The sequence below is a fragment of the Lactuca serriola genome, chromosome 5, assembly GCF_051521515.1.
Source record: "Lactuca serriola cultivar US96UC23 chromosome 5, Lser_US96UC23_V15, whole genome shotgun sequence".
NCBI lineage: Eukaryota > Viridiplantae > Streptophyta > Magnoliopsida > Asterales > Asteraceae > Lactuca > Lactuca serriola.
In genome coordinates this window covers 263,337,119-263,361,904 of record NC_136412.1, presented here as the reverse complement: position 1 = coordinate 263,361,904, position 24,786 = coordinate 263,337,119, and the positions used below count along the sequence as shown (strand labels likewise).

The 24,786-nt window shown below is 38.5% G+C and overlaps 2 protein-coding genes and 1 long non-coding RNA gene across 14 annotated transcripts; 1 reads left to right on the top strand and 2 right to left on the bottom strand.

Annotated features, from left to right (window-relative positions):
- The first annotated feature begins 1,427 nt into the window (after window positions 1-1,427).
- Window positions 1,428-2,909, top strand: LOC145050441 (BEL1-like homeodomain protein 7). Its single transcript, XM_078998688.1, has 4 exons — window positions 1,428-1,985; window positions 2,126-2,472; window positions 2,587-2,647; window positions 2,723-2,909. Exons 1-4 carry the CDS (start codon window positions 1,428-1,430, stop codon window positions 2,825-2,827), a joined length of 1,071 nt encoding a protein of 356 aa, XP_078854814.1. The 3' UTR covers window positions 2,828-2,909.
- Window positions 2,910-2,942: 33 nt separating this feature from the next.
- On the bottom strand, window positions 2,943-7,714 carry DRD1 (SNF2 domain-containing protein / helicase domain-containing protein). The gene is made up of 7 exons (XM_079002322.1): window positions 7,444-7,714; window positions 7,213-7,281; window positions 5,824-6,389; window positions 5,352-5,654; window positions 5,112-5,264; window positions 3,236-5,004; window positions 2,943-3,154 (listed from the first exon to the last, which is right to left on the bottom strand). Exons 1-7 carry the CDS (start codon window positions 7,445-7,447, stop codon window positions 3,151-3,153), a joined length of 2,868 nt encoding a protein of 955 aa, XP_078858448.1. The 5' UTR covers window positions 7,448-7,714; the 3' UTR covers window positions 2,943-3,150.
- A 5,810-nt stretch (window positions 7,715-13,524) lies between these two features.
- Window positions 13,525-17,879, bottom strand: LOC145054175 (uncharacterized). 12 transcript variants are annotated; one of them, XR_013684714.1, is made up of 6 exons: window positions 17,137-17,879; window positions 16,810-17,013; window positions 15,343-16,308; window positions 15,164-15,237; window positions 15,029-15,083; window positions 13,525-14,420 (listed from the first exon to the last, which is right to left on the bottom strand). It is a non-coding gene; the product is annotated as an uncharacterized LOC145054175 (long non-coding RNA). The 12 variants fall into 12 exon arrangements; XR_013684717.1 differs by having other exon boundaries at window positions 15,029-15,074; XR_013684712.1 differs by having other exon boundaries at window positions 15,029-15,237.
- Between the last annotated feature and the right edge of the window lie 6,907 nt (window positions 17,880-24,786).

Genomic DNA, 24,786 nt, shown 5'->3' with positions numbered 1-24,786 from the left:
CGGGTCATATATGGGTTTATGTTCCAAACCCGCCAACCCATGACCTGTATATTTAAATGGGTCGTGTTTGGGTTGGCATATTTTGACCCGCCAACCCGCGACACGCCAACTCGAACACGACACGATTGCCAGGCCTACCTAGATACAGAAGATAAATTTTCATATTTGAAGAATGTGATATGGATTTCTATGAGCTATGTATCATTGGTACTCATAGAAAAATTACCTTTATAAATATGGGGATGTCACCTAAGGTTGGAAAGTTGGATTTGGCTCATGTACAAATTGTACAACCCTACACCAGTTTCCTCAATAGGAGGATCATTATACCATGTTGCTTTTATAGACAATTCCATGAGAAAGGTGTGCATTTATTTTCTTGAAGATAAATATGAGATCTTCAATACCTAGCTTTATATATAGAAAATCAATGTAACTGTAAACCTCATCCCGACGAGATCAATAATAAATCTCTCTATTTTGCGTATGAACGCAACACTACCTCTAATCTTGTGAACAATGTAAATCTTGTCGATCTTCTTTTTTTTCCTTGTATCTTTTAATTGTACGGTTGTCATTCGAATAACAAAAAAAATCAAAATTAATTATTTGGCTGAAATCGCCGCAAGACCTTCCATCACAATATCTAGCAGGACACAACTAAATATATCACGATTTTATCGAGTTATTTGAGCATAAATTTAATAGAGGATCCTTTAGTTAAGTATATAGGAAACGAGTTTGAAATATATGATAAAAAGTCAAACAAACATCACTTCGGAACCTTGCATAGTTGCACATATGTTAATGTTCTTTGTCAAACTCAAATCAAATTTACTTGATCAAACACATTTATTTTTTGTTGAATCTTGTGTCATGAAAACATATCCAAATTTAAACTAAACCTAACTTAATCGGATCTAGTTTCAGCTTGTTTTGTTTCTACCAACTGGTTGTTAGCGATTGCACTACTTAAACAGTTACCACCAACATCATTAAAACCAACTAACTCCTCTCTTCTAGAGCGAGAAACATATACTTTAAGAGAGAGAAACATATAAATATATTATAGAAGAATATGGAAAAGATAGAATTTCTTTAACAACATTGAAAAAAAAGTGACTATTTTTTTGGCTTTTTCATAAATGGGGTTTTGCATAACTATTGGTAGCTTCTTATTGAAATCACACTATAATTTCTGTTTAACTTTTTATTTAATTCATACGTACTTTCGTACAATTTTACCTTGTTTTGTTTTATTGCAGTAGAAAAGAAAGAAGGGAAATCTTTTTACAGAAGATCAAGTACTTGTTGCTTTTATATTCATGTCCTTTTTCCCCAACAGTTAATGTTTCACTTCATCAACTGTTTGTGTGAATCCATATTAAATGTTTCTTCATTGCAAATGAAAAAGATAGAAGAAAAACATGTCAACTTACATACCAAGCTTCAACAATGAAAGAATCAATCAACCTTCTTCTCCGGAATCACCGATTCCTATTGAAAATCTCATAATGTGCATTCCAAACGTTGGTGGAGTCCATGATTCTGGCGTTTCACAGCAACGATTTTGTGAATCAAGTATTGGTTTGTTAAGAGATAGTACGAGTCATGAAATTATGGATCAAATGGTTTCGAGCATTCCGCCCTATGGAATCAGATTCCATTCCGATCATGATCATTGCGTTAATACTATAGTTGATTTTCCTTTGGCATATGAAAATAGCCAAGATTCCAAGAGTTATCTACATGGAATTGGGAATGTGATTTCTGATTCCAAGTATCTAAAAGCAACTCAAAACCTACTTGATGATGTTGTTAATGTCAAGAAAGCTATGAAACAACACTGTAAACATGATTCCATGAACAATTCCAAAGACGCCTTCGGGATATTGAAAAACAGATGTGAATCCAGCCCAGTCTCAGCTTCTGAAAAACAAGATTTACAGAACAATATGACTAAGCTATCGTCTATGCTGAATGAGGTAAGTTTTTGTCTTATTCTTTATAAGATGGCTTGCACATGTTTGAATCCATTGACTTGGTTGGTACTTTTGAAAATTTTCATAGAATTTGGCAAGAATTGGGATTCCAAAGTCCAAACTTTAACTACTTGTTCTTATAGGTTGATAGAAGATACAAACAATACTATCATCAAATGCAGATTGTTGTATCATCATTTGAGGCACTTGCTGGATGTGGGGCTTCAAGCCCCTACACCACGCTCATTCTCCAAACCATATCATGCCAATTCCGGTTCATAAAAGATGCAATTAAAAGCCAGATAGAAATCATATCAACAAGGCTTTGCAAGAGGGAATTGAATGAGGAGGGAATTGGGATTCCGAGGTTGAGATTTGTGGATCAGAAGGTGAGGAAACAGCATAGACATATCTGGAGACCACAAAGAGGGCTTCCTGAAAGCTGTGTGTCAATCCTACGTGCATGGCTGTTTGAGCATTTTCTTCATCCGTAATCACACTCAACTTATTATTTTTTTGTCAAATTGTTTGTTTTTGTTACTCATTGATTCCAAACATAGAAAACAAAGATTTGATTTAAACATGATTTCTTGATTTGTACTAGATATCCAAAGGATTCAGAAAAGAATATGCTAGCCAGACAAACAGGCTTGACTAAAACTCAGGTAAGCTTTTCATGCTTTTATTGAAATAATCATCACTCATCACACAATCACACTTTGTTACTTGAAATGGATCAGGTCACGAATTGGTTCATAAACGCTCGAGTTCGCCTATGGAAGCCAATGGTGGAAGAAATGTACAAACAAGAATCCATAGATTCGTCATCACCCAAAGTTGCATGACTTTTTTAAATTTTTAACGCGAGTAGGTTTTACTCAAACAGTTTTTCATGTAAATTCTTAAAATCAAATCTAGTTTTTACTTCTTATCATCAAACCAAATAAAAATGAACACATGTAAAGAAGAGTTGCATATAATTCATTTTCATGCATTTGCAAAAAAAAAAATCAGCCAGCACCTACTGTCAAAATGTCAAACAACCATTTCACAGCTACCCTTTGCCAAAATCTAAACAAAAAGTTTTGCACATTCTTGGTTCCTACCTTTCTAGTTACATGTTTTGACTATTATCCACATCCCCATCCAAATCCAAATCCATTTGTGATCATCTACACAGAGAGCGAACACAATAATCAATAACTTATATAAACACAAAAATCAATGCTTTGATAATTAATTAAACCACTAACCTTTTATAGATAGCTGTCACGTCCTCCTTCAACCACGAAGTTTCCAAAAACGGATCCCCACAATCTTCAACACTCGTTGTTTCCATCTCAAAGTCATGATGCCCACAATACTCGTTCCATTCAAACCACATTTTAGCAATCGATTCCTTTTTGAAACAGGTTTCATGATCATCAGCTTCAGGTGAATCCGCTGCAATCAATCGGTAAGTGTACACTTTCCTTATTTGCCCCGGTCTAAACGCACGCCCAATCGCTTGTCGCGTAACAGACGGATTCAGATGAATGTCTAAAATAATTATCCTAGACGCCCCCACAAGTGATATCCCCTCCCCACACGCTTTAATTGATCCGAAAAACACTCTGGAATCCGGGGAGTTGTTGAATTGATCCATCGCTATCTCACGTTCGTCGTTGTCATGGTCTCCTGTGATCATGAAAACCTCTTTTCCCAGACTCCAACCTTTCGTCTTCACTGTTAATCGAAGTAGAAACTTTAAAGGTAACAGATATTGACCGAATACAAGAAGCTTTTCGCCTTCGGATTCACATAAACGGAGTAAGTTGAGATAGAATTTAGCTTTTACTCCTTCTCTTTCGTCCAATTTCTCCAAAATCTCATCGATTTTACTAATGTCGTCGTCGTTTTTGTCCTTGGTGGTCTTCAATACAGATTTGAGCGCAGGGTGGACGTAAATCGCGCTTCCGTCTGAACTTATTTTGAATTTCTTTTTCAACTTTTTCAACTCTGTCACATGGCGTTGTTGTTTGGGGCTGAGGTTAAGAAAAACAGAAAAGTCAACGAGTCCAGGCAATTCGTCTAAGGAATCGCCTTTGTAATAGTGTAAAACTTTGTTCGTCATATCACGTAAATCTTCAATCACAGTCACCTTCCTCTTAAAATCCTCGTCTTTTAACAAAGTATGTTCAACCACCTCGTAGAATTCGTTATCTGTACTCTTTTTCAAAAGGTTTCTCCGGCTTTCAATGGGCACCCTGCTCAGAATACGTCGTTTTATAGCTTTGGAATTTTCCATTCGTAGAAACTTGGGACGTACGAGGTTAAGGATGTTGAAAACCTCTCTGACATGGTTCTGATACAAGGTTCCGGAAAGAACCACCTTCCTAGGGGTTTGGATTTTTTCAAGAGAAGTGAGAATGTTAGTGTCTTGGTTTCTAGGGGTGTGACCTTCGTCTAATATGAGAAGCGAAGGGTATGTTAGTAAAATCTCTTGACAGCTAACTGTAATTGAGCTTGTGTCATCATCGCATACTATCGAGGAAAACTGTTGGTATCCAAGAAATAGAATACTTCTCTGATTAGCCCATTGTTTTAACACTTCAAATTGCTGTACCCTACCCTCAGCTTTTACAGAGTACAAGTCAAACAACGGGAGGTCCTCCACTTGCCATCTAGTAAATTCTCTTTTCCATGTTCCCAAAATACCCCTTGGGAGAATCACAAGTGGTCGAGCATCAGGATACTTAGCCATAAAGCTTTGAATAAAGCTGATAAGCATGAATGTTTTCCCTGATCCTGGAGCATGTGCAAGAATGCATCCTCCAGGGTTGTCACACACCAAGTTGCTTAAAAGAAAATTGAAACCCTCAATTTGATGCGGTTTCATTTGCTTTTTGTGTCTTGGATGAGCTATTACTTCACACACTGAGAAATCATTTCCGGGTAGCTTAACTCCATCAAGAACAGGATTAGCTCGATCTCCTCTTTTTGTTTGGCTTTCATAGTGATAAGTTCGTGTACTCTTTATGGTCTGAATAGAAATTAGAAAGTAAGTTGTCATGTTGCTCATGATACATAGAAACAAGAAGAAAACAGAACAAATAAAAGGGTGAAGTGTAAACAAGGAAAGTAAGTTACTTTAGGACGCTGGAATTCGATTATGGATTCGATACTTCTGTCGATTATTCCACACACACGACATACAGAACCAATATCTTCTTTCAAAATAAATGTATGATCACAGTCTTTTCCCTCTTCATTTGCATTTTCATGAGATGCTGGGATTCTATCCTGAAAAATATAAACACAGGAAGGAAATGTAACTAAAGATGACAAGAAACAAACAACACATGAATAATTGATTATTATTATTATTACCTTTGAAGACTCTAATCCGATTGTCATTTCTTTCCATATATCGCCTAGTCCATCAAAATCAGCTTCAGGTTGTTCGTCTGAATCGTCATCTTCAACACCAACATACTTACCCTTATCATGCTTCTTTCCTCCACTGTCCACGTCATCATGCTTCTTGTCATTGTCCACATCATCATGTTTTTTTTCACTATCCATGTCATCATCTTTAAAGCTTTTTTCTTTTTCGACACTAGGCACCACAACAGTTAATGTATCTCTATCTCCCCCTTCCTTTGTGGCTTGGTCAAGAGCATCATCTCCACCCTACAGAGTAATGAAACAAAAATAATGTAAGAGAGAAACATGTAGTTTAAACGATTCAAATCAGAACAGACATCTTTTCAACAAACTGTGTATTATAAACACAAATGGGCCTCTACTTAACAAATTGTAATGATGATTTAGAATGAATCATATGACAGGAAAAACTTACCAAAAGTTGTTCCATTGGCTGCTCAGTAGGCTCATTGAGTAGTGTATCATTATATGCTTTTGAAGGAATCTTGAGTTCTATATCCTCGTGTGGTTTTGAAAGAATCATGAGTTTGGTATCCTCTAATGGTTTTGAAGGAATCTTGAGAACCGCATCTTGGAATGATTTTGAAGGGATTTGAGATGTGGGTTCATCGTCATCATCCGAGTCAATGATAACAACCAATTGTTGTGCTTGTGCATTTGTATCATGCTTTGTGTTTTCAATTGCAATGGAAATATCCTTCCCAGGCTTCAGATCCAGTGAATCAACTCCAAGTAAAGGAAACTTTCTAAAAGTAGGCATGAACATCTGCTTCTTTCGTGAAAAAAGATCTTCTATATCTTTTGTAACAGAACCATACTTAGGACTATCAAATCCTAGCACAAAATCTCTGATGGCAAACGGATCTGTGTGATCAAAGTTCTTACGCTTGCTTTTAGTTTTATCAGACATGTATACATGTTTATATCTAGGACTCGGTGATATAATTTCTCCATTGCTGTCCATAGTCTGTCGCCCTTTGACTGTTTCAGAAACAAATATGCAAAACCCGTAAATGTATGGTTGCATTCATTATATAATCGACACAAACTATTTATTTGCTACTTCCAAAAGTTACCAAAACAGGGGTGGCTGTGGTGAAGAGACTAGATATGGCTAAATTCAAAGCTCAAGATGTGTTGATAATAAAGATCTTCATTGCATTGTTATTGTCCATAGATGTAAATAAGTAAAAAGTCGGTTATAGTAAGTAAACCACTGCTTATGTTTCTCATAGTACATCAATGATTTGCTTAGTATAGCTGATCTTTTGTTTACTCGGATACATGGGCAACAACAATGCAACCGGAATCTTTATTTGGAACACATCTTGTGCTTTAAATTCAGGTATATGTGTTTTCTGGAAGAGATTGTGTAATAATAAATAATTAGTATATTCAGTTGCAATAGATTAGGCTGCAGAACATGACATTTGAACTTGTTTGAAATTTAATAACCAGAGCATAAGTTTTTTTTTACAAAAGCTGGATATTTAAAAAACTAATAGGATAGAAGAACATTGAGATTCTTCTGGCATGGCCTGAAGACGAGAGCAAAAATCTCACATATTAGGTCAAAAGACGAAACGAATATGTAACTTTATTTTAATCTTTGATAATCCGATTGTTTAGTGGTCTGAAACTGATTAACAAACCCTTAATATTTTCAGAATCTTATGCAAACATTTACAGAACTTCAACTAGCAGTAATCAGTTTCAAAACGAACATACAAAAATTGCGAAGGTTCATAACGCGAAAAATGTAATAAAAAGCAAACATATACATGGATACAGGCATTCAGCGTACCAGAAGGCGTACAGACTCCCCGATGATGCGTTTCTGTCCCGTCATCTACCTCCATTGACAATATTGCAGCTGTAAAAACAGAAAGGAAGGGAGATTTCACTTTTGTTTGCTTTTTCGAGCTTAGGATTTCAAATAAACTCATGCATTTGCAGAAATATAGCGAAATAAGACGTAACGAGAGCTCAAAAACTAATAGAAAATCTGATTATGTACATTACAACCAACACTTACACATTGTTGATTCAACGGAAGTCGTGAAAGGGGCGATTGTATCGGAGGGAGACGAAGGAGAAAGAGAAAGTTGCAGTGAAGTTTTTTTCGACGGTTTTTTCAGATGATGGGCATGTTTCGCGTGCTACTCTGCTAGACCGTACGTTACTGGCACAGGACTGCAGCGGCGGCTAGGATGTGTACACGTGGAGAGACGGTGGTGGCATCGACGGTGAGAGATTCGAGGCAAAACGTCAATCGAATGTTCTGCGGAGCATGGAATCAAGTGAGGAATTTCTATTGGAAAAGGGGCCTTGATACGCCGCTGCTATGACAGTCTATGGAAAAGGACACGATTTTGTTATTAATTAATATAAAAGTTTTATGTCGAACCAGATTTTATATTTTGAAGCAAAGAAATGTTGTCATATTTTGAAGTTAAATTACTCAAAAAAAAAAATATGTATTTGACCTGAATAACGTTTATATCGAACTAGAGTTGCATATAATATTTATCTTAATAAATAAAAATATTTTTGACATATGTCTCTTCTTTGAAACTTTTGCCACATATAATACAGTAAGATTTTTGAATTATTTAAATTTTACATATCATATCATTATCTGATATTAATTTTACTAATTAATACATCTATTATATATTTAAATTATTCATTGTAATAAATGTGTAATTAGTACTATAATTATTAAAACATTTATTATTTCATATATATATATATATATATATATATATATATATATATATATATATATATATATATAAATTTTACATGTTATTATGTGGTATTTTTTTATTAATAAAAAATTAATTAATTTTACTAATTAATACATCTATTATATTTTTTCTTTTTTAAACCAGCCAATAAAATTATATTAATGAAACAAAAAGAAACAAAGGGAACATGAGAAATAAAGACAGCCACAAGTCAATGACAAAACAAAAAATCCAAAAACAAAATCAAATACATCTACTATATATGCAAAGTATTTATTGTAGTATCTGTATAAATCAACACAATAATTATTGAAGCATTTATTATTTAACATAACAATATTTTTCTCCATAAAATGAATATAATAATAAATAGGTTGTGTTTTTCGAACATTACAAACATTTATTATATACTCCGTATTTTTTATTACATGAATAAAAATAATGAAATGTTATAAATAATATTGTTAAATTGAGATATAATAATTTTAGTGGTAGGGTCAAAGATTAAATTTTTTGTAGCTAATTCCCTTTTAATCTTATTAAAATTTGAGATGATATAGACATGAGTAAAAACGTATCGTTGGCCAATTATTATATATGGGTCTATCTATAATATCTATTTTTAAAATATGTCATAGTTTTTTTTATTAATATAGATTGAATTATTTACTTATTCATTATATCGTTTGTATTTATGTAAAAGTATTTATTTTAAAAAAATATTTAATGTTTACACACTGTTATTAAACTTTTATTTTTAATAAACTCGTGTAGTACACGGGTCTCACACCTAGTAGTTATTATATTTTAAATATAAGACAAATATATATTATTTAAAATAACTAAATATTTGTTATCAACCATAGAATAATAATTTCTTACGTTACTTTTTTTATTTGGAAAGAAAACTTCCCTAACGAGGGTTTTCGTACCAGCTTTCGCACACCGACTAATCCCCCGTTGCAAATATGAGGCTATGTTTCATTCCTTGCAGTCACTGCAAGCGAACCTCTATAGCCATAAGGGTTGAGTAGTGTCAGAACTTGAACATTGGTCAATATGTTATCCACCATATCTTCCATATTTCTTACCAAGTCACTAAAACCCAAGTGGTTAAGTTGTAATTGCATATTTTGATTATTTTAAAATTTACTCTAATAAATAAAGATTTTTTTTTGTCAAATGTCACTCTCTCATTAACTTGGACACATGTTTTTATGGTATTTTTGAATAAATGTTTTTCCATGTGTCATTTTCTCATATTTTATCTTTTCTTAATTAACTTATAACATTTACACCTCATTTAATAATTAAATTGTCTTAATTAAAAATAGTCAATAAATTACAATATTACTACTCATATATTGTATTTAATATGTTTCATTTTAAATTCAAATGTTAAATTTTAAATTTCAAGTTTAAATAAATTTTTGTTTAAACATTCATATTTATTTTTTTGTTTTATCCAACTCGTATATCATACGGGTCTCATAACTAATATATAATAAAATAAAATGTATTAAACAAAATAATCTTAATAATCATTAACAATAAGTTGTGTGTAGAAATTTTAAGTATAATTTCTAATTTATCCATATATTTCATTATTATTATGGTTAATTTATTTATATATAAATTTATTAAAGATAAAAAGAAAAAAAGCATATAGCTACTTTTATTTATCACTTTCTACAAAATAGCCAATAAAAAAAACTAAGAAAAATTCATTTTTAGCCATGAAATCGCAGGTGAACTTACCTCACTTACGATTTCACAAACACATTCGCGATTTCACTACCTACCTGTGATTTTGAGTTGTGTATAAAGAAAATTCATTTTAGTCATTTTAACAAGACACAAAGTCACAAGCAACATATGAGTAATCTCTCTTCAGCCATCGGAAGACTTGTCTAAGCCTTTTAAACTAAAAAAATGTGGCAAAACAATATTTTAAGGTTTATATATATATATATATATATATATATATATATATATATATATATATATATATATATATTGGGCTACTAAGCAACAAAATCACAGACAGACCACAAAATTGCAACTCAGCCACTAAAATCGCATGCAGGCCGGTCGAGACTTCTATAAAAAAGAACAACCACAATCTGATAACAAATTTGAGTCTAAATCGATGCTTGCATGCTTTGCAACCGTTTTTGAGAAGAGACATGACACAACTGATGCTACGATAAGAAATCAACAGGGTGTCATTAAGAACATTGAGATTCAACTTGGGCTATTAACAACACTTGTTAACGAGTGGTTACCACCCAAGAATCCCGATCCAGAACCACAACCTCATGTTATGGCGATATTTATTAAAGAATAGGGTGTGAATCTATGAATCTCGATGATCTTATTGATATGAGGAGCCCTCAATATATACAGCAGGAATAGGAGAGATTACAGGGATATACAAAGAGATATTCTAGGAAATTGCTAATCACAATCAATTTACAATAAATACAAATATATATGGAGATATGTTATGTTCTACTAATAGTCCCCCGTAGTCGAAACTATAGCTGGTCGGATGGAGAGACTGGATCGAAAGCGAGTGAAAAGTTGACGAGGTAATCCCTTTGTGAAGATATCAGCATATTGGTAATCTGCCGGAACATGGAGAACTCGAAGAGAACCCATGCGAACTTTTTCTCGGACAAAGTGAATATCAATTTCAACATGTTTTGTGCGTTGGTGTTGCACGGGGTTTTGTGTGAGATAAACGGCTGAGAGATTGTCACAATAAATGATTGTGACTTGGCGTACTGGAAGGTGTAACTAAAGAAGCAAGTTTCGTAGCCAAGTTGTTTCAGCTACAGTGTTTGCGACCCATTTGTATTCTGCCTCAGCACTAGAACGAGAGATTGTGGGCTGACGTTTAAATGATCAAGAGACCAGGTTATCACCGAGGAAGACACAGTAGCTAGAAGTGGAGCGTCGGGAATCCGGGCACCCTCCCCAATCTGCATCAGAATATGCAGTAAGTTTGGCAGATTTAGAAGGAGTGATGTATAGACCGTGGTTGTTGATTCCTTTGAGATACCGCAGAATGCATTTGAGAAAATTGAAGTATGGTTCACGTGGATTATGCATGAAGAGACACACTTGTTGGACAGCATATGCGATATCTGGTCGTGTGAAAGTGAGATATTGGAGAGCACCAGCTAAGCTGCGATAGAGAGAGGGGTCGGACATTGGTTGGCCAACAGTGAGGCTAAGCTTGGAGCCCGTGTCGGCAGGAGTGGTACTTGGTTTGCAGTTTTGCATGTTGGCACGTGTTAAGATGTCGTTGATGTATTGAGCTTGAGAGAGAAAGAGACCACCATTTTGATGTTGAACTTGGATGCCGAGGAAGTGATGAAGTTGGCCGAGGTCAGTCATAGCGAATTCTTTAGACAATAGGCCAATGAAACGCCGAAGAAGGGATTCACTTGAGGCAGTGAGGACGATGTCATCTACATACAATAAAAGATATGCCATTTGGTGTCCATGCTTGTAGACAAAAAGGGAGATGTCACTGGTGGTGCTTTTAAATCCACATGTTTGGATGAATGTTGCAAATCTTTGGTACCAAGCTCGTGGGGCCTGTTTAAGACCGTATAATGATTTCCGTAAACGGCAAACCTGTGTTGGGTTTTTGGTATCGACAAACCCGAGTGGCTGGAACATATAGATAGTTTCATTTAAGTTCCCATGTAGGAATGCATTCTTTACATCTAGTTGGTGAATAGGCCAAGATCGTGACACAACAAGGCTAAGAAATGTTCGTATCGTGGTGGGTTTTACCACAGGACTAAAGGTCTCATCACAGTCGACGCCTACTTGTTGGCTTTTCCTATTTATGACTAGGCGTGCTTTGTATCTTTCAAGAGTCCCATCGGCATGAAACTTGTGCCGAAATAGCCACATACAACGTATAACATGAGCATCGTTTGGTTGAGGCACTAGATCCCATGTGTGATTGTCTATTAAAGCCTTGTATTCGTTGGTCATAGCTGAGTGCCAGTTAGGATCAGATATTGCCATTTTATAGGATTTGGGTAGGGGAGAAATGGCTGGGTCAGTGGAAGTGGTGTGAAGGTTGAATGGGGTTTTAGGTTTTGTGATTCCGGCTTTGGAGCGTGTTGTCATGGTGTGGGTGGAGGTAGGAGGAGGGGGGTTTGATGGGGGATGTCGTGGCCGTCTGGAATATGTGATGGGGAAGGATGTGGCGTTTGTTGTGGATGGAGATATGGGATTTACTGGGGTTGTTTCAGGCGAATGATTTTCGTGTGGTTGAGTGGTTGTTGGAGCTTCAGTGTCGGGGCTGGGGTTGGGGTCGTGTGAAGGTGAAGAGGTAGGTTGAGTAGGGGATTGAGGAGTTTGATATATAATGGGTGAGGGATCGGTGTCTAGGAAGGAATAATTAGGTTGCGGGTTTGGTGTAGAGAAAAGGAATGATGTTTCATCAAATGTGACGTGACGAGAAAGGAGGATCTTGCTAGTGGATAAGTCAAGGCATCGATAACCCCGATAGTTAGCCGGGTATCCGAGGAACACACAGGCGGTGGATTTAGGGAAGAGTTTATGTGGGCGGGTGGCAGTGAGGTTGGGGTAGCATGCACAGCCGAAGACCCGTAGGTGGTCATATGTAGGGTGTTTTTGGTAGAGTGCGGAAGTTGGAGTGTGGAAGTTGAGTAGTTTGGTGGGTAAGATGTTGTGAAGGTAGGTAGCTGTATGATGGGCGTCAACCCAAAATGTAGGTGGGAGGGAAGCATGGGTAAGAAGAGTGAGCATGAGTTCGTTGATACGACGAATCATGCGTTCAGCTTTCCCATTTTGTTGGGAGGTGTGTGGGCAAGAGAAGCGGATATGAAGGCCGGTGGTTGAGGCGAATTGGTGGAAGTGGTGGTTGTCAAATTCACCTCCTTTGTCACACTGGAAAGTTTTTATATGTTTGTGGAATTGTGTTTGGATGAATTTGTGAAAGTGTTTGAATTTGTCATAGGTTTCAGATTTAAATTTTAAAGGAAAGACCCATGTATAGTGTGTGTGGTCATCAATAATTAGAAGATAATATTTATGGCCACTTTTGCTTGGTAAGGGAGAGGTCCATAAGTCGGCATGGATGAGATCAAATGGTTGGCGTGTGGTTGATGTGGAGTCAGTGAATGAGAGTCTTTTGTGTTTGGCTAGTTGACATGAGTTACATACAAATGAATGATCAAGTTTATTGCAAGAAATAATTTTATTAGAACTAAGGAAGTCCATTACATGATGGCCCGGATGTCCGAGTCTATTATGCCAAAACAAGGAATTAGAGGAAACAAAAAAAGATAAATTTGTTGGAGCGTTGATACCATGTGAATCTATGAATCTTGATGATCTTATTGATATGAGGAGCCTTCAATATATACAGCAGGAATAGGAGAGATTATAGGGATATACAAAGAGATATTCTAGGAAATTGCTAATCATAATCAATTTACAATAAATACAAATATATATGGAGATATGTTATCTTCTACTAATATAGGGTAGTTCTGAGCCATTAATGATTTATGATACTGATACCAAATAGCCCGATCCACATATGGAAAAAGAGAAACCTGAAACAGAAAAAGAAAAATCTTCTGCCAAGTACCCACGACGTGGCGACCACTCGGGCATGTCGTGGCGCATGAAGAATGAAAATCCTTCTTTTTTAAAACCATACCAGCTTCCTCTGCCATATTCATCTCGAGCCCTCGAGAATTCTTTGGAGTTGGACCAGAAGAAATTCATGGAACAAGTGTTTTACATCTCGATTAACACTCTATTCCTCCAATCCATGGATAAGCTTCCTAAATTTGTCAAGTATGTGATGACGAAGCGAAAATAATTGGAGAAAGCATCTACCATCGTGCTACATGAGTTGTGTTCTGCTGCAATCATTGATGGGTTGCCAATTAAAATGACAGATTTGGGCCGGTTAACTTTGGCAACTTTATTTTAATAAATGCTTTAGCCAATTCGGGGGATAATATCAATTTAATGTGATATTATTTTTACGAGAAACTCGCTTTATCAAAGCCAAAACACAAGGATGACACTTCGAATGGCTGATCGCTCAATCACTCATCCATATTGCTATTAGCGGTAAGAAATTAAAGTATGTTGTCATTATGGGTTGAGAAATCAAATTATAATCTAATTATAACAGTAAAAATTGCTTTGAATTCCGCCCATCGGAGAACCAGTCAAGTGATTATCGTTGGAACCCCTGAAAATTAAAAAATCAAAATATAAAAGGTACAATGCTTCTATGTAAAGAAATATTATACTTAGTCAGCATATAACCGGAAAACACCGAAATCTAACACAAAAATAAAATGAAGACTATTAATTTTAAAAATTAACCCACTTTGTCACTGATCACAACTATGTATTTACAGATTCTAAACATGATAAAAATTTTTGCAATGTACTTGTAAAAACATATGATGTTGTAAGGAAAAATGAAAGTAGGATGGTATAATAAACAAATAAGCCCAAAGTACATTCCTTTTAGTGCATTTGGTTTTTGTTAAATGTATTTTGGTTTTTGGTAAAAGAGTCCAAAACGAATTGCAAAAAACAAAAACCAAGAGCTTTAAATTCAAAGTATGTTACTAATTAATGCATTTACTATCCAAATATGAAAATATAACAAACAGTAATATACTTTACCTTGTAAAAATATGTCGAAATGAGTCAGATTTTGGAAGTACAAATATAATTGATTATGATTATAGTATCTCAACATTAACTTATAAAAATATGGAAACCTTTATTATGAATATACATTTACTTTATTTTAAAGAGAATGGCAAAATAGTAATTTTGGTAAACCTGTTTTTGATGTTAGCTTCTCGGCGTCCAAGCCCTGATGTATCAACTGTAAGAGCTATAGTTTTAAAGCCAGCCTTTTTCAGCTCTTCTTGCAAAAAGAAAAAAAAAAATCTAAATAGGAAATTACAATCTTACCATATCATAAGTTAATTCAACACCTCTATCATTCTCCCATGTTACTGTCTGTATAGCTAAAGCTTCCACAATTCCTGTTTTGTAAACATGCATGAATAATTTGTAAGTAAATGAAAACTGGGATTTTCTTTTATAATAGTTGCTTAAAAAATTTTCTTTTAGAAAAATAAAAAGCTTACGTGGAAGTTTATTAACCAAGGCAAATTGATTGAAATTTTATCCTATAAGCAATTCATATATCTTCAACTCTCAGGTGATGAATCTCTTTGTTTGTAAATAAGTCCTGCAAGAACCTCCACCTAAATTTGTGTACAATAGTAATACAACTAAATAGAGGTGCATAAATTGTGATTTTAATCTAAAGAAAGAAAAAAAAAAAAAAAAACTCTTTAAAAACCTAACTTAAACCAAAAATCAAACAAATTCAATTTTTGATTTGTTCGAATACAAAGTAGATTATGAATTTGATTATGGTTTTTGATATGAGATTGGAAAAATTGAACGATGTACAACACATATTATATTATCTACATAAAGTATAAGTAATTATAGCATATACCTAAACGAACTAAAGAACGCTTCATTAAATAAACTATTGGTTCATAAAGAGCCTCAGCTTGAATACTGGTCACACTCCTCATTTCATGATCTTTTTTAGCCATCTTCTTCTCTTACCAATCATACCCTTCTACCAAATTACCAAATTGCCCCTTCCCATTGGAATTTCATTGGAATGAACTTGGCCTGAGACCTTGCTTCTTCATCACAACACAATTGATATGTAATCTAATTTTGAATTCTGCCCAATAAAAAATCAAATTCGTAAAAGTTCTAGAATCAAATCTAAGGATCACATGATCTACAGATATGAAAAATGGAAATAAATGATATGTCGTGTGGATATGCGATTACATCAATGAGATCGTTTAACATGAAAGAGATTCACAACCTTGGAAAGTTTAAACCGAACTTTGTTGTTTATAGAGTTGCATACCGAACTAACACATGATTTATGTGCCAATGGTGATCGTAGATTACATAAACGGTGTGTATGATATAATAGCAAACTAAGTATTCTGATTTTACTCTTTCATAAGATGGCTTATGTAGGAAGGCTTCCCGTCTTCACAAAATTGTTAATTTTCCTATAAAAAACAACAAAAAAGCAACACTTAAAGAATTATAATCCGTAAATTTGTTTCCAATCTAGCAAATGAGAACTAAAACGTAGTAAATCAAATTCAACATCTGCAATTAATCCTTAAATTTGTTTCCAATCTAGCAAATGAGAACTAAAGCATAGTAAATCAAAGGCAACATTTGTAACTGTGACCTTTCATAATCCTAAAACCAATACACTCCAATACAGATAGAACAAAAACAGAGTACAAATCATGAGGATTAGCAGATCAGGGAAGAAGACACACAAAATTGAGGAAAAAAAAAGTAAACATGAAAGAGATTCGATTCGATAGAAACATCAAGTAAAGCAGTAGATGTGTTGAATGAAGCTACAAAAAATGGAATCTTATAGCATAACAATCTTAAAGTTCAGTCTAATAACCCAAACACAAAATGAAAAAAATCTAAATCAGACCCAAATCGAAGTGGAGGTCAGTTCAAATCCGAAATCAAATAATGCTTACCTGTAAATCGCAAATTGACGATGATGTAGAGCTTAAACCGACATGGAGATTGGGTGAACGTCGATAAACACAACAGAAGCAAGCAATAACGGGAAGAGTCATCCATCTCATCTAACATCTTTAAACAACATCTCCTAAGTGTTGTGAGTGACCGACAAAAGATATCTTCTCAAGATTTGGATAATGTTTTAAAACAGATACCGCCTGCAAAACCACAACCTATTACTTCAGATTATTTTTAATCTGATTTTATGCAAACCCCAACCCAAAAGGAAAAGAAAAAATTGAACCAAACAACAAAAATACTTTGGTAAACAAAATTGATACCAGAATCATTCGTCTCCAATCGACGGAAACCGGAGTAGAGATGGGATTAGAAGCAAATCAGAGTTATTTTTAACCGTATATATAAATTACCCGTCGAGCCGAGATAAAGAGTGATTATTAGGGCTATCAAATCCGATAAGAACAGTAGAAAAAGAATTGCAGTGAAACCCATCGAAAAGTGGAAAATATGGAATATATAAGAAAACACAAAATAGAAACAGCGGTTGACTGTGGATTCCATCCGACTTTGACCTTTTTGCCTCGTTCTCCCTCCTATGAAGGATTTTAAACGTTGGATGGCAGTGATGGTGAAACCTCAATGGTTGGGTTCAGTGTCCAAGGATGTTGTTGATTTTGGAGGGCTCGCATGTGACAGACTGATTCCGTCTGGAAAACATCGAGAGATGTAGAATGCATGAATCGTCGGCGGTGGCGACCCCGAATCTATGAAGCTTGAGACGAAGAAGAAAAGTGGGAAGAATCGTCGTGTATTAAGCGGTGGAGGGATCTGGAACAAAAAGAAAAGATGCACTGACTGATTGGAGGAAGGATCAAAGGAATTTAGGGAAACTGTAGATTAAAACTGATTGAGGCGGTTAAAGATGAGTACATTTGATTGGAAGCGACTAGAGGTGCACATGGAAAAAAAAGGCCAGCAATACAAAAGTGATTGGGTGGGAAAACGGTGAAGAGAATAGACGCGAAACACGTAGCAACCAAAAATCGATCAAGTGGTAGGAACTCCCACACCCCGCTCCCATGTTATAGCAAAGAAAATAAGAGAAAAGAAAAGAAAGTAAGGAGAGAAAAGAAAGAAAAAAGAAATTGTCATTTATGCTCCCGAGTTGGAGAGAAATGGAATGAAAGTTAAACATTTTGTTCTTTCTTTTCAAATCCTCTCAAATCGGAAGGAAAGGTAGGAGGGAAAGTTTTCCTTCCATTTCCTTCCACTTCCTTCCTTTAATGAAACTCGGGAGCACCATTCTCTCTTGCTTTCCTCTCATTTCCTTTCTTTTTTCTCTTTAAGTTGAACTCGGGAGCGGGGTGCCAGAAAACAAAGACGAAAAAGAAAGCCAAAAGTAGACATACGACCATAAAAGAAGAACCATTTGTGCCAAAAGAACAGCATGTTCACTATTCGTAAGAGGTGTCCAACTTTAATATATATATATATATATATATATATATATATATATATATATATATATATATATATACTAGTCGTTTGCCAGCGCAAAGCGGCGGCGGCGAATAATTTTCAAGCAATGATTAATTAATTTCGGTGAATAGTTGTCTTACAGCTATAAGATCAAACCATAAAACTCATAAAACCAATCGATTCCCAACCATACATACAAGTTTACAGATTTAAATGTGCTTTATTTATTGTTTTCTTATAAGTAAAATGTTTGCATGCACACTATTCAAACAATTTTTATTTTTATTTTTCCCAAAGTAATTTTTTTTAATGTATAGCAATTTGTAAAAGATAGTTTTGTCTTTCGTTAGATATGGCCAAACTAATTTGAATTCTTTTAGATTTTTAAAATTACATTATTTAAAACAAGCAAATATTCTGATAGTATTTTTTGAGAAGTGTAGCACCTGGTTCCTGGTACGTAAATCTTATTTGTGTATTTTCCATTTTTAGCCTTGGACTCGACGAGTCATAGGTCCGACTCGTTGAGTAGAGACGGGACCCCGAGACACGTTTAAGTTGGTGACTCGGCGAGTCCATATTCCGGACTCGGCGAGTCACCGCTGTTGGATGAAACCCTAAGTTTCAGGGGTTTGCACCCTATTTAAACAACATATCCGCCCCAAGCCAGCCCCCATTCACCCCCAGAGCTTCCAACCCTCGTTCTAAGCTATTCATAGAGAGTTTGAAGCAATTGTTGTGTGTTCTTGAAGGTTTTGAGGCAGAAGGGAAGTAGATCTAGAGGAAGGGAAGGAATCCAAGCATCTTTGTGCTCTCTCAGTAGTTCCTTTGAGGTATAACCCGTTTTCCCCCTGTTTCTATGCTTATTGCTTCATTTAAGTCATTCTTGGGCCAATCTCCAAGCTTGTATGTGCAAATTATTTCGTAATAAGCTGATTGGCCCTTAGATCTAGGCATGATTGAGCTCCAGGAGCTCAGATCTGTTGCCTTTATGGACTCTCATTGCATGAAGACCCTAGATATACCCTTTTGGGTGCATTTTGAACCCTAAAACCCTTATTGGTGAATATCTACACGTAAAGTTGGAAACTTTACGTGTGATTCATGCTTTAGGAACCCAGATCTGTGAATGGCATGGACTGGAATCGAGCAAATCTGTGTAGTTAGTGGTTGCATGGCAACGACTCGGCGAGTCGTTCATCTGACTCGGTAAGTCGGTTCGCGAGTCTCCGAGTTGGTCCCCTTTTCGTAGTGTCGAGTGAGCAGTGAGTCACGGGGTGTGACTCAGTGAGTCGGAAGCTGAACTCATCTATGGAGGAACTCGGCGAGTCAATGCCCTGACTCGGCGAGTTCAAGGCAATCTCCTTAGATCAAGAACAGACTCGACGAGTTGTTCATACAGACTCGGATGATGATGAACTCGACGAGTTGTTCATATAACTCAGCGAGTAGGATGAAGGACTTGAATATCAGTTTAGAAGGAAAACTCGTCGAGTCATCGCCTAACTCGACGAGTAGAAACGGGATTCAGGACAATCGTTTGGGTAGGGACTCGGCGAGTTGGAAAGCCAACTCGGCGAGTCGGGTCAACTGAAAGTTGAATCTGACTTTGACTTAGGGCATGATCAGGGGTAAAATGGTCATTTTACCCAAAGGACAGTTAGCAGTGTTTGATTGAGTATGTTGTGGGAATTGCAGCCAGAGGATTTCCGGAGCAGCAGCAGCAGCAGTAGACAGTCAGTTCCCGATCAGATCAGCAGCTACTTCGAGGTGAGTTACCTTCCAGTAGCGGTGGGTCTACGGCCACAATGTCGGCCCACCAGTAGGAGTTGTATGTAGATGATTGTCTCCGTGATATTCATCTAGGGATTACTACTACCTGTGTTATGTTTATGTGCTAGTATGATATGATGCTATGTGCTAGTGACAGTAGGGGGAGATAGTCCCCGAGGTATCCGGTCGGTAGGGCCGAAGGGGTAGTCATACCCAGCCATGTTAGATAGATTCTGATATTGTGATACATGCTATGTGGTAGTAGTGGAGGGGAGGAATAGTTCCCCAGTATCCGGTCGAGAGGACCGAAGGGGAGGCCAGCACCTAGATATGTTAGGCAATATCCGGTCGAGAGGACCGAAGGGGAGGCCAGCACCCAGATATGCTAGGCAATATCCGGTCGAGAGGACCGAAGGGGAGGCCAACACCCAGATATGCTAGGCAATATCCGGTCGAGAGGGCCGAAGGGGTAGGTCGGGCACCCAGATATGCCTGACAATATATGTATGTTATGAGATTATATGGTATGTGGTACAGTGGGGGAACTCACTAAGATTCGTGCTTACGGTTTTCAGTTTTGGTTTCAGGTACCTCCTCAGCTAGGGGAAAGGAGCCGGCGCGGTAGCAGCATGTCACACACACACTCTCTTGTTTCCGCAGTTACGAGTTTATTCTGGGATTGATACTCTGATATTTGATTGATCGAATGTTGTGGTTTTCAATGTGAAATGGTTTAATCAAACAATGTTTTAACTATTAATGCTTTCATGTAATGTTTTATAACGAAATTTTTGGATGTGAAAATTAGGTCGTTACAAGTTGGTATCAGAGTCCTGGTTTGAGGGATTCAGACACACCTTCGGGGGTGTCTGAACTCAAATCGAGGGATTAAAAGATTTTCTAAAAGAAAATGTTTTCTAAAAATTGAGAAAAGAGTTTCGAGAAAGAACGAAGTGTGTGATGTGCGTGACCGGCCGAGCTCAAGTAAGTATTCCCCAAAGTACCCATACGAGTTTATGTTATGTTTATCAGCATTTGTAGAACAGCATGCTATAATAGGACTAAGGATCTAGGATTGATGCCTTATGTGCCTGCTTTATGTGTTTCAGTTGTATGAGAATTGCATGCTAGTTATTGAGTAGACAGCAAGTAGGATAGCCTGATTAGGTTATGCCTGATAGTATGAGCTTAGCACTTTATGCTAGTACAGTTCCTGTAAGCAGATAGAGTTGATTGAGATTGTTACCCTTGTCTGAATGTTGCTTGCTTCGTGCTATGTGGGACTCTGAATAATGGGAGTTAGCCAATAGGCGAATACGTCACGTCACATGTGATCAGGGTTGAATAATCTTAGAGTGCCGGATTTGATCCTACTGCGCAACTCTTGTTTGAGTCCAACCGTTGTAGGGACGAGTCGGGTACTCGAAGGATTATCTGAGCCTCGTCACATGTGATGGTAATCAGGTAATGGCTAATTGGCATTACAAGGAGGCCTGCAGCAGCTGAGGACTGGATAGAGTAGAATCAGAGATTTCCCTAGGGCAAGCCTAGGATGAGTATAGCAGTGATCAGCAGTAGTGAAAGGGATATGGTGGAGTCGAGGCATTCCTTGAAGAAGGTACGGATAAATGTGGAAGGTAGTATGGGCCCGTACTACTGAAAGCAGAGGATCCGTACCCGAACCAAGGAAGGCCAAGATAAGACCAGGGAACTTGTAAGTAGCAGTGATCCCCTAGGAAGTATCAGTATCACTAATGGTTGTATTATGTATTGCAGAATGGTGGTACTTCGATCGAGGCCGGTAGATGGCAGTTCAGGAGAGGGGTCAGGTTCCGAGCCGGTAGATGAGGGACTACGCTAGTTCATCGCGTCAGAGATCACCAGAGGCATCCTTGAGTCGACCCCCATCATCTTTGGGTCGATCAAGGAAGGGATCATCGAGTTGATGGAGGATCGTCTTCGGGCATTCAGGAGTGATATGGCATCTAGCCAGTCGGGATCTCGCACACTGTCCTTCAAGGACTTCAGGGGCAGTGGTGCGCCGGATTTCCATGGGGTGAAAGACCCCATTGCTGCCAGGCGATGGATTGCAGACATTGAGTCTGCACAGTTGACTAGCTTCTGCCCCGAGGGGTCGAAGGTGAGGTATGCAGTATGCAGCAGGGTGTTTACGGGACCGAGCCCGAGATTGGTGGGAGTCAGTGGGTGACTCGTTGGGAGCCTCAGCTATTGAGGCTATGACCTGGTCGAACTTTGTGACCAGGTTCAGGGCAGAGTTTGCGTCGACTGTCGAGCTTCAGCAGTTGGCCAGGGAGTTTCTGGACATGAGGCAGACGACGGAGACTGTGGCGGAGATCACCGCCAAGTTCCGGGAGAGGGCTTTGTTGGTGCCCCAGTATGCTGGTGACGAGGATACGAGGAGGACCCGTTATCACGACATGCTCCAGGCTGATATCCGGGAGCACGTTAGTTTTTCAGCTTGCCCCACCTTGGACTCCATGATTGCCAGGGCGAGGGAGAGGGAGATAGATCTGGAGCACATCTGGAAACGGAAGGCAGAAGAGGGTCAGTCAGGAGGGGCTTCGGGGAAGAAGCCCAAGGGATCAAATGCGGGGCCAAAAGGCCACCAAGGACGGGGACACTGCCGGAAATGCGGCAAGACGCACGAGGGGGCGTGCAGGTTGGGATCATCAGGCTGCTACAAGTGCCGCAAGTCTGGGCACTTTAGCAGGGATTGCACTGCTCCGACAGCAGTTATTCAAACGTCTGAGTTGTTGTGTTTCCACTGCAACCAGAGGGGCCACAAGAAGGCTAATTGCCCCCAGTTAACAGTTTCAGCGTCAGTGAAGGCGCCAGCTCCAGCGACCATGCGGATCACGGATGGCCGGCAGGGCAAGGCAGAGGCTCCGGTGGTGAGAAGCCGAGCGTTTCAGTTAACTGCCGAGGAGGCACGTGCCGCACCCGATGTGGTGACGGGTATGATTCTTTCCCTCTATTTTTTTATGATGTTATGATATTGATATGTGCTCCGTATGTATATGTATGCATTAGGATCGTTCCATGTGAACGACATCCCAATTCAGGTGTTGTTCGACTCGGGTGCATCCCGATCATTTGTTTCCCTTGCGCTTAGCAAGAAGTTTCATGAGACTTCGGGCGAGTTAGATTGCCCTTTAACGGTAGAGATTGCTGATGATCGATCGGTGCGAGCATCGATGGTATTTCAAGATTGCGTATTGCGTTTGTTTGAGGAGCGCTACCTGGTAGACTTGGTTCCCATTCCGTTGCGCGGGAACAAGGTGATTATAGGCATGGATTGGTTGAGCCCTAATGGGGCGATGATAGATTGCGCGCAGCAGCTAGTGCGGGTCAGGACCCCAAGCGGGGGAGAGTTAGTGATTCATGGTGAGAGGCCGCAGTGTGGACCCACAGTATGTTCAGCAGCAAGGGCGAGACGCTACCTTCAGCAGGGATGCGTAGGATATGTCGCGTACGTGATGGATACCCGGGAGGCGGGTAAGGCGACAGTGAGCAAGGTTCCGGTGGTGCGAGAATTCGCAGATGTTTTTCCAGAGGAGCTTCCTGGGATACCTCCGGAGCGACAGGTTGAGTTTAGGATTTACCTCGTTCCTGGTGCGGCTCCGATAGCCAAGGCACCGTATCGGTTGGCTCCTCCTGAGATGCAGGAGTTGTCTACACAGCTGCAGGAGCTGTTAGACAAGGGATTCATTCGACCGAGTAGTTCACCCTGGGGAGCCCCGAAGAAGGACGGGTCGCATCGGATGTGTATAGATTACCGGGAGCTGAACAAGGTAACGGTGAAGAACCGTTACCCGCTCCCGAGGATTGATAACCTTTTTGACCAGCTTCAGGGAGCATCTTGGTTCTCCAAGATTGATTTGCGTTCGGGTTATCATCAAATGAGGGTCAGGGAGGAGGATACGCAGAAGACCACGTTTCGGACGCGCTATGGCCACTATGAGTTTGTGGTGATGCCGTTTGGGCTCACCAATGCTCCTGCCGTGTTCATGGACCTCATGAACCGCGCATGCAGACCGATGCTGGATCGGTCTGTGATAGTCTTTATCGATGACATCTTGGTTTATTCCAAGACTCAGGAGGAGCATGAGGAGCATCTGAGAGAGGTGTTGGAGACCCTGAGGAGGGAGAGCTTGTATGCCAAGTTCTCCAAGTGTGAGTTTTGGTTGCGCGAGGTGCAATTTCTCGGACACCTTGTCAACCAGAACGGGATTCTGGTCGATCCGGCCAAGGTCGAGGCCGTGATGAGATGGGAGGTTACGAAGTCTCCATCAAAGATTCGGAGTTTCCTGGGATTAGCATGCTACTATCGGAGATTTATTCAGGATTTCTCCAAGATAGTCGTACCCCTGACGCGGCTGACGAAGAAAGTCGTGGTCTTTCGATGGGGACCCGAGCAACAGGCTGCATTTGAGACACTGAGACAGAGACTGTGCGAGGCGCCGATCTTAGCCCTGCCAGAGGGCGTAGAGGATTTTGTGGTATACTGCGACGCGTCTATTTCAGGGATGGGCGCGGTACTGATGCAGAGGGGGCATGTCATTGCCTACGCTTCGAGGCAGCTCAAGCTTCACGAGGAGAACTACCCGACGCATGATTTGGAGTTGGGGGCGGTGGTTTTTGCCCTCAATATTTGGTGGCATTACCTCTACGGGGTTCGATATACCATCTACACGGAC

Bases quoted from the DNA above. Each gene is read 5' to 3' on its own strand.
- LOC145050441 (XM_078998688.1), top strand. From the start codon at position 1,428: ATGTCAACTTACATACCAAGCTTCAACAATGAAAGAATCAATCAACCT. The intron at 1,986-2,125 runs GTAAGTTTTTGT...TTGTTCTTATAG, and splicing joins TATCGTCTATGCTGAATGAG to GTTGATAGAAGATACAAACA. The intron at 2,473-2,586 runs GTAATCACACTC...GATTTGTACTAG, and splicing joins TTTGAGCATTTTCTTCATCC to ATATCCAAAGGATTCAGAAA.
- DRD1 (XM_079002322.1), bottom strand. The intron at 6,390-7,212 runs GTACGCTGAATG...TTTCTGAAACAG, and splicing joins GGGAGTCTGTACGCCTTCTG to TCAAAGGGCGACAGACTATG. The intron at 5,265-5,351 runs GTAATAATAATA...TATATTTTTCAG, and splicing joins TCGGATTAGAGTCTTCAAAG to GATAGAATCCCAGCATCTCA.